Raw genomic sequence first — 9,114 nt, 5'->3', positions numbered from 1 at the left:
GCCCCCGCCTCACCCTCCCCCCTGCCGCCGGCGGCCGCACCCCACAGGCCCGCTCGCGCTGCTGCGGGGCGTCGCGCCGTCCATGCTGCGGGAGGCGACCTACTCAACAGTGCGGTACGGCGCGTACGACCCCATCAAGTCGTGGCTGCAGGCGTCCGCGCTCGGCGCGGGATACACGCGCAGCCACGGCCAGCAGGCGGCGGCGGCGGCGTCCAGGGGCGCCAACGAGACGCAGGCGATGCCCATGAGCTTGAAGATCCTGGCGGGCGGCATGGCGGGTGGGTTTTCGGGGGGCAGGAGATCAGGGGTGTATCCGGTTTGAGGTGGTTCGCGGGAGTGAGGGGTCGTCCGCACGCGGCATAGCAAGCGGTTTTTTTGGGGGGGTGGGGAATTAGCCGGCTGCTGTGGGTGCCGTGGGTGTTTTGAGCAAGGCCCGCGGCAAAACAGGCTTACTGGAGCGGCGCGCCGCGGCTTGGTGCGGGCCAGGTGCAGCGGCGGCGGGACGCAAAAACAGCGCGAGAGCGAGCGTGGTGTTTGGTGGGGGACGGGGGGGGGGGGTGAGCATCCACGCCCATAAAACAATGGGTGGGGCGAACAGCATCTGACCTCCCGCCATTGCCGGCGCGCCAGTCGCTCCAGCTGCATTCCGCGCGGCCCCGACGCAAGTCTCGATTGGCCGCCGCGGCGCACGCACGCCTGCCGCTCATCCGACTCACCCGCGCAGGCGCCCTCGGCGCGGCGGGCGCGACCCCCAGCGACCTCATCAAGGTGCGAGCCCAGGCCGCCGCCGCCGGCGGCGCGCCCCCCGCGGGCCTGTTCAAGACGGCCGCGACCATATACGCCTCTGAGGGCGGCCTCCGCGGCCTGTACCGCGGCATCGGGCCGACGACGCTGCGCGCGGCGATGCTCACGGCGACGCAGCTGCCGGTCTACGACCACGCAAAGTATGAGCTCACGACGCAGCCCGCGACGGCGGCATATTTCACTGAGGGCCAGGGGCTGCATTTCGCGTGCTCCATGGTGGCGGGCGTCGCGTGCGCGACGGTGGTGGCGCCGGTGGACTTGATCAAGTCGCGATACATGTGAGCGCGGGGTCGGTCGAGCGAGGGTGTGGTGTATGTGTGTGAGGAGTGCTCTTTAGTGTGTATTATGTCCTGGACGGTCTGGGATAAGGGGTTGGCGATTGTGTGGGTGTGGGCTATGTGGAGCCTGAGAGCGCCCGGTCAAGCCATGCAAGCACGTCCTCGCCGCAAGGCACGCACACGTGCACTCACGCCGCACCCCTCGCCGCCTGCAGGAACCAGCCGGTCGACGCCGCCGGGCGCGGGCTGCGATACCGCGGGATGCTCGACTGCCTGTCCCAGAGCGTCAGGGCAGAGGGGGTCCTCGCGCTGTGGAAGGGCCTGCTGCCGAGCTGCGCGCGGCTGGGACCGCACACGTGCATCTCGCTGCTGATTTTTGAGAGGTTCCGCTACATGGCTGGGCTGGCTCCAATTTGAGGCGTGTACCACAAAACTTGCACCGTGAGTCCTTGCTGTGATTGCTGCCCTATCTGGGTATCTGGGCTTGGCGTGTGTGCCACAAGCCGCTGAGAGGTCCACCGGGAGAGGGCTGAGCGGGTAGACAGAGCGTTTCAAGCACTTGCATGCACCTGCAAACGCTTGGTTTCAAAAATGATTTCCGGGCCCTCTATGACTGCGTGGTGCTCACGTGGCCGCACCTCAGCTTAATGTGTTGGGTGGGATTCTTGGCGCCCTGTGGACAGGTTTGACCATTTCGGTCCTTTGACCCTGCGTAAGGGTGCGCCTGCGAGCTTGGCAATGCAGATCTACTTGCGTGCTGCCATGTGAACCGAGCTACCTGCATTTCACAGGCTGCAGTGCTGTTATCATCCTGCATAAGACCGTGGCAGGCTGGCAGGCAGGGGTCGTTGGAGGACGACTCGTGCCTGCAAGGCAACCTGCAGCCACGGGAGCATACGCAGCGCCGCAGTTGTCAGTTGCTGATGCAGGGTGGGTGCATGTGATGTACCATAGCCTTATCATATTGCAATTAGGATGCTCAGTAGGGCACACATTGGGCCCCTGCGGTGCAGCTGCTGCAACGATCTGATTTGCCCACAAGCAGACCTCCGACTGTACCAGATAGTACAGAGCAACGGTTTTCGTGAAAAAAATATTGTGTAGCCTGCTGTGAGAGCTCGAACCTCGAACCGGCACCTCCCGGCTGCTTGTACAGTGTGGTGGACGTCCCTGGCGAGGGGTAGAGCGGGACTAAACGCGTCAAGGGCGGATAACAAAGCGCACAAAGGCGTTCCCACTGGCGTGGTGCCGCTCAGTGGCGCGAAAAGCGCCGGCGGGTGCGCGCTGAACTCGACACCGGGGTGAGATGGTGTTGGTGTGCGAAGTGCCCGTGGAGTCTGGGTGCCAAGCTGCGATGGATGTTGGCGAGGGCGCGGCCGTCCAGCAGGGCCGAACACACTCGCCGGGGCCCAAGGGCAAGGATGCGGCGCCGCTCGGCGTCAGCGGCGACAGCGCTTCGAAGCCCGATCAGGGCCAAAGCCAAGCACAGCCGCAAGAGCAGGGGCACGACGCACGGCAGCAATGGCAGCAGTGGCAGCAAGAGGAGGCGGGCGGCACCCCACGCGCGACCCGTGGTGCATCGCCTGCAGCCGACGGGGCTGCGGCGACAGCAGCGGCCGACGCGCCTCCGAGTGGCGAGGGCGATTCGGCCTGTGCGCCGGACGCGGAGCGGCCGTCAGAGGGCGGCTCTCCAACCCACAAGCGCCAGCAGCGGGCGTCTTCAGATGAGGGCGCCGAGCAGCACCACGCAGCCAAGCGGGCTGCGGCCGAGGAGGTGCGCCGAGTTTGCGCCTGGGGCAGCGTCCCTGCCTTTCAGGGCATGCCGTGTGGCGCGAGTTGCAGTTGAGGCGTCCCTGTGTGCGACTGAGATGTCCACAAAAGCAAGGAGCGGCCGTTTTGTGTGGGGGCGCTCGGTTACGCTGAACTGCACCATGCTCGCACGCACACAGCCACAGGGCGACAGCGGCGGTGCGCCCGCCCCTCGCCGCTCCCCCAGCCGCGGCGTGCTGCTGGCGAGTGTCTTTGCGCAGCCGCACGTGCAGGCCGTGCTTCCCGCCGGTGACATGCTGGGCAATGACGACGCGATGCTCCCGCCGCGGCAGCCCCAGCAGCCGCAGCCACAGCCGCCGTCGCAGCAGCAGCAGCAGCAGCAGCAGCAGCAGCAGCAGCAGCAGCAGCAGCAGCAGCAGCAGGAGCCGCAACCACAGCAAGCTCCTGAAGGGCAGGGGCCGCCGGCGGGCGCGCAGGGGCAGCAGCTGGACAGGCGGGCGATGGGATCTTGGTCCTCGGGGTCTTTGCCGCACGCGGCGATGGAGGCGCTGCCGTCGTCGGGAAGTTTGCAGGGCTGGCTGGGCAGCGCCCCGTCAGCGAGCAGCCCAATCGTGCGGACGATCGACGGCAGCGGGAGCTTCCGCAAATGGATCAGGTGGGGCGCGCGCGTTGGGACGCGTGTCGTCGGACGCAGGCTTGTCAATCATCGCAGGCCAGATCAGTGGGTTGGCCTCGGTAAGAGGGGAGGCAGGGCGGGGAACTGGCAAGAAACGTGGGCAGCGTCAGTGGCGGCAGCACGTTTTCAGCTTCCAGCAGCTTAGCGCCGCAGCCGGGCCCCCTTGCATGGCGTCCCCTCACCCCTCCCCATCACACAGGTCTGAGAACAGCCTCGGGAGCTTCACGCTGCCGACCGCGTTTGCCAGCGGCGGCAGCGCCAGCAGCGCCCAGGCCTCTCTTGAAATTGAGGACTCGCTGCAGCTGGATGTGCAGCTGCTGCCCCCCGTGGTGCCCGAGGAGATTCCCGCGGACGAGGCCGGCGAGGCGGCCGTCGCGGCCGCGGAGCGGCGGCAGTGGGAGCGGCGGCGCGTGCGGGAGGCGGAGCACCAGCGGCAGCTGCAGCAGAGCGCGTCTGCGGCCGCGATCGCGGCGGGGGAGAGGGCGTTTCATGCAAAGGTTGCCGGGTGGGAGGACGAGCTGCTCGGCATGCTCCAGACGCAGGTGGGCCCTCGCCGTTGCTGTGACAAGACCACATCACATGCCGGCTTGCACCTATTAAGGGGTCATTGGGCGACGCATGGGTCAATCCCGACTTGCTGCACGTAGACATGCGATTAGCACATGCCACAGGCAAGGTGTCCACTTGCGGACTTGCCTTCTGTTTGCGACACACCTCGCGTCCCCCCCTCGATGGCCCCGCCCCTGTTCCTTATCGCCGTTTTGAAACTACCCGCCGACAGATGGTGCCCATAACGATCAGAGCTGTGGTTCAGACCTTCAAGGACAGGATCCACACAGAGAGGGACAAGGCGGAGTTCAAGGCTCTGTGCGACAAATACACAGTGGTGAGGTGCACTCAGGGGTGCGCGGAGGGGCTGGGGGCTACAGTAGAGGAAGTGCAGGGCGATTTGGGGTGGTCAGCAACCACAATAATCTGATGATAGCAAAGGATTTGACGGTTGCGAACGTGGTCGGCTCGCTCTCAGAATTGCATCGCACACAACACGAGTGTGCGAACACCAGCTATGTCCTCGTAATAATCGACGCTGGCCCCAGCGATGTCATTCATCCAGCCACCCACCCACCTTGGCCCGCATTTGCAGGTGGTTGAGTACCCTGCAGAGTCGGGTGTCAAGTGCCTGGCTCTCAAGGCCTGGCTGCAGCAGGGGGAGGAAGGCGTGTGAAGCCCAGGAACTTTGCACGGTGCTAGGGACTGCAGTTGAAGTTGAGGCTTAATTGCCAGGTTGACATCAGAATAATGATGAGGTTATCAAATGGTTGGTGTTCATAAGTGACGTGGTCATAGCTCCAGTTGGATGTTTTTCCTTGCATAGCTGGTTGCAACACCAACCCGTGCCGGTGCAACCCATGCATTTCTTCGTATTGACTCCTTTTTATTGTGCAAGGTCATGGCTAGTTCTGTTCCTCCCCTCTTGGGACCGCTGCAATGCGGACACTAGATTCCCCACCCCCTGCAGCAGCCATGTGTGCTGGTATGTTTTGGACAAAGCGTTGTAATTGGTCACTGTTATCCTGCCCTTCATCCTGAAACTGTAGTTTGCCTCGCCCCCTTCTCATAGTCATGCATGCTTGTGGCGTGTTGACCATGCGCCCCACAACTGGGCAGACAGCGCTGCACTGAGACAAGGCGCTGAGTTTGCTGTGCGCACCACTGACATCGTAGACCGTTGCATATCACATTATGCAGACGAATGCTTTGCTGGCCATTCTCCCATGACCATGCCCATGACTCAGTGATTGCGCGTTTGACCTCGCTTGTGAGCAGCTGCCCAAAGCTGCGTGCCTCGAGGCATGTTATATCAGAATACCGATCGCAATTATCATCTCAATGTCTTATACCTCACATGCACCATCCGCCTTCACGCAAAAGGTACGGCGTGCAAAGCTCTCTGCTGAAGGCCTCAGATCGCTCCTCGGGGCCCCTACTTGGCGCGCCTTGTATGGTTGATCGCCGGTGTTTCAGAGGATTTGCCGCTTGCTGTGTCTGTCTTCTGAGGCTTTGAAGTCCGCTCGCCCCTGCTGCCTGACGACTCCCGCGCAGGGAGATCCAGAGCGTGCAGGGACGCGCAAGGATTCAATTGGTAGCGAATTAGTTGCATACGAGGAGACTCCGTGCCATGGACAGGCTCGCAGCCGCTGTGGGGGCCCTCCTGCTGCTGAGCTGCGCCGCTGCAGGCAAGTTATGCAGACAGCCAGTGATGCATGCGGCGTGTGCAGCGGTGGCGTTTGCTTAATTGAGAGTATAACTGACCATGCGTTGCAGCACACGATGTGCATACCCCCATGCCAGCTAACGCACCCTGTGCCAGATCTTCAAAGGTTTGACCCTGCCTGCCTTCACGCATCCCAAAACATGGCTCGCAGCCAGCGATAGATGCAGCGACGTTATCACGGGCTACTCGGCAACCTACGGCACGCGTATCACCACCAAGACGGAGCGTTTCAGCAACCAGACCGGCCAGTGGAAGGCCAAGGGTGCCATCACTGTGAGCGATGGTTCTCTTCAACCCAGCGTTGCCACGCCACCCCGTGCATGCTCGAAATATGCCATGCCTGACGCGGCCTGGACGCCATTCCCCCACAGAAAATCAACGCCTACTATGACCCCAGTACACAGTGCGTGCAGGGTATCAAGGTGACCTATGGTAAGCACATGGCTCAGCACCTCCAGAGGGCCATGCATGGGCCACCATGCTTTCACATGGGCTCACGTGCGCATATTTGCTGCATGCATGCCGCTTTGCCCTTTGCCTGGACAACATTGACCCTTTTTACCCTTGATGCGGACGACCCTCGCCCACCCCTGCTCGCAATCACCGTCGCAATCGCAGGCCCACTCGCCGCCAATGCGCTGCTTTTGGGGAAGCAGGCGGGCCTGACCTCTCGTGACCTGACGCTCACCACTGGGGAGGTCTTCAACCAGGTCCAGGTCAAGGCCGGCTCGTGAGTCGATTCCTGGGGTCGCCACAAGCATGCACAACAGGGGGGCTGATTGCCTGCTGCTGCTGAGCAGTGCACGAGCCCTAAGCACCGCTCCTGCCCATATGCAGTGCGCCTGCTCTGGAGCCGATCCCACATGCGCGCATTTTCCCACCCACCCCATACATACAGGTGCATCGAGTACGTGCGCTTTGCGACCAACAAGAGCCGCGCCCTATCCACAGGCAACAGCGCCAGCATGTCGGAACTGCGTACCACCTACCCAAACAAGCGCACAGGCTATCTTGCGGCCCTCCGGTGCGCACCGATCCTGTTGACTGTCCGGGATCACCAAACGCCGGATTCCTCCTGCACGCGCCTGCGACATGGGCGCAACGCATGCGTTGGTGGGTTGATGATAACCTCCATCCTGCATACCATTCGCCCTGCCTGCATCGTGACTGTTCACCAGGGGTTATGAGGCGTACTCGAAGTACGCAAACGGCACGATCGTGCGCGGCCCGATGGACACGCTGCAAATCGTCTGGGCCACCTGCCAGTCACTGACTTCTGCCTCAGGTGCGGGCGAAGGGGGGATTCCGCCAGAGCACGTAGCCAGCACAAGGCAACGCACCAAAGTTTGGATTGCATGCTGGGTGGCACACACTACATGTTTCAATAGAATCCTGGACGACTGCAAATGCGCATGTCCGCCCAACTACCCCTCCCCAGCAGCTCCGCCGCCATCGCCATCCCCAGCTGCCACCGCCGTGGTCGTGCCGCGCCCCGCCGAGCCTGCCATGCCCAAATGCCCATCGATTCTGGGCATGTGCAACCCATCTGCCGCATCCACGAGTGGCGCATACTGCGTGATCAAGTCGCCGTTTATCAAGCGCACATGTGTGGGCGGCTGCTGCGCGTCGAGTGGCCGCTGCGCCAGCACCAGCTGCGGCGGCGCCGGCATCGGCAAGGAGGTCGCCAACACCATGTGCTACGGCCTCAACGCGCCGGGTGCTATCGGCGTGAGCGCAAAGTGCGCGGGCCTGGCCTGCTGGCTGGCAGTGCCCGGCTGCACCAGCAGCCAGCAGACCGGCGCTTGCGTGGGCACGGTCGTGGACTTCTATGGCACTGTCGCCACCACCAACGCCGCGGGCGCGGCTATGGTTGGCTATCCGTGCCTGGACGTCTCGACAGCCAACGCCACCCTGGACAATGATGGCACGGAGGTTCAGGTAAGCCAGGGGTATCATTGGTTGCTGCGGTGCAAGGTCTAAGGAGGAGGTGGCTGGTCCTGAAGCTGAGACGGTCTGTCCCCTTTGGCAAATACAGATGACCACGTCCAGCGCACGCGTCCTGCACCTGATGTTCACGCGTCATACCAAGGGGCCGCCAAGGGCCGACCCACCCACCCACCCAACGCGTCCTACCCCGCAGTACGGCCAGTTTGCGGCCAAGCTGTGGACAGTGTGCGACTGCAACGCCTCTGCCGTCGTCGTCACCGACGCGTCCGCGGCCACCACGCTCGGCCAGATGCTCAACATCACCAGCCTGGCCGACCTGGTGACGGCCGCGATCAAGGGCGTGAACGCCAGCCACCCGCTGCAGTCCGTGCTCGACGCCGTCAGGGCGGAGGTCCCCGCGCTGGTCGTGCCGCGGTTCTCTGCGGCCAACCTGACCAACGCGCTGGGCTTCCTCGGCTCTCTCGTTGGCAACGGTAGCAGCACGGCGGGCGCCGCGGCGACGCCGCTGGCGGCGGTGGTCAACCTGGTCAAGGGCGCGGGCGTGCTGTCGGCCGCCGCCAACTCGTCCAACCCGCTGGGCGCCGTGCTGAATGCTCTGGGGGCCGGGCCCAACAACGCGACTAACCCGCTGGTTGGCCTGGCCAAGCTCGTGTCGGCGCTCTCGCCCTCGGTGAGCCTCTCCCGCCCGCAGACTGGGGCGAATTCGAGGGAGTTGCTGCATCACAGGGGTGCGTGAGTGGATTTTTGCAGGCTGTGCCAGTCCCCGTGTGCTTGCCCATCATGGAGGCTGCTGTCCTCTAGCACGCACTCTACGCGCCCTCATTTTGCTTTGCATTTAATGTGCGCTCCTGTCTGACATGCACGCATATGTCCACCCCTGACCCCGCCAGGACGCCGACACCACCGACAAGTCGGACGTGCTGAGCGCCATCCTTGGCGCGATCAAGACCAGCACCGGCGCGTCTCCCGCCACCGCCATCCTAGGCGCCGTCACGAGCGTCATCGCCGGCGGCGAGGCGGCCAGGTTCAACGTGACAGGCCTCCTGAAGAACTTCCACGTCGGTGCCACCAACGCCTCCACAGTCGTCGCCACAATCAAGGCGGCCGTCGCCGACGCGAAGGTGCGCCGCGCATGCACGCCTGCTAGGCAAAAGGACTTCACTTGTCCCACTTCCCTTGCTCTGGTTCCCGTCTCCTGAATGCCAGGGTTGACAGCTGCTGCCCCGTGCATGACCTGACAGCTCGACCCCGCACGAATACAAACACAACCTTTCCAGGCGGCCACAGTCGGCAAGGTCGACCTGGCCAGCGTACTTAAGCAGCTGCAGTCCTTCATCGGCGGTGGGAAGACCACCAGCACCGCC

At 63.6% G+C, this 9,114-nt stretch overlaps 2 protein-coding genes across 2 annotated transcripts in view; both read left to right on the top strand.

Moving 5' to 3' along the window:
* The window catches only part of MNEG_7663 (hypothetical protein), a gene marked incomplete at both ends in the record, with an annotated part of 1,611 nt that extends 525 nt beyond the window's left edge, over positions 1–1,086 (top strand). The window contains 2 exons of the mRNA XM_014043866.1: positions 48–278; positions 725–1,086. Coding sequence (XP_013899320.1) covers positions 48–278; positions 725–1,086 — 593 coding nt within the window. The remainder of the gene's footprint in view (positions 1–47; positions 279–724) is intronic.
* Positions 1,087–3,013: 1,927 nt separating this feature from the next.
* The window catches only part of MNEG_7662 (hypothetical protein), a gene marked incomplete at both ends in the record, with an annotated part of 7,569 nt that continues 1,468 nt past the window's right edge, over positions 3,014–9,114 (top strand). Inside the window, 12 exons of the mRNA XM_014043865.1 lie at positions 3,014–3,507; positions 3,728–4,070; positions 4,310–4,414; positions 4,673–4,749; positions 5,959–6,076; positions 6,175–6,235; positions 6,422–6,533; positions 6,702–6,827; positions 6,982–7,088; positions 7,242–7,741; positions 7,944–8,420; positions 8,641–8,871. Of these exons, the coding sequence (XP_013899319.1) occupies positions 3,014–3,507; positions 3,728–4,070; positions 4,310–4,414; positions 4,673–4,749; positions 5,959–6,076; positions 6,175–6,235; positions 6,422–6,533; positions 6,702–6,827; positions 6,982–7,088; positions 7,242–7,741; positions 7,944–8,420; positions 8,641–8,871 (2,751 nt within the window). The remainder of the gene's footprint in view (positions 3,508–3,727; positions 4,071–4,309; positions 4,415–4,672; positions 4,750–5,958; positions 6,077–6,174; positions 6,236–6,421; positions 6,534–6,701; positions 6,828–6,981; positions 7,089–7,241; positions 7,742–7,943; positions 8,421–8,640; positions 8,872–9,114) is intronic.

The sequence above is a fragment of the Monoraphidium neglectum genome (genome assembly GCF_000611645.1).
Source record: "Monoraphidium neglectum strain SAG 48.87 unplaced genomic scaffold scaffold01377, whole genome shotgun sequence".
Lineage (NCBI taxonomy): Eukaryota > Viridiplantae > Chlorophyta > Chlorophyceae > Sphaeropleales > Selenastraceae > Monoraphidium > Monoraphidium neglectum.
This window is presented reverse-complemented; position numbering and strand designations above follow the sequence as displayed.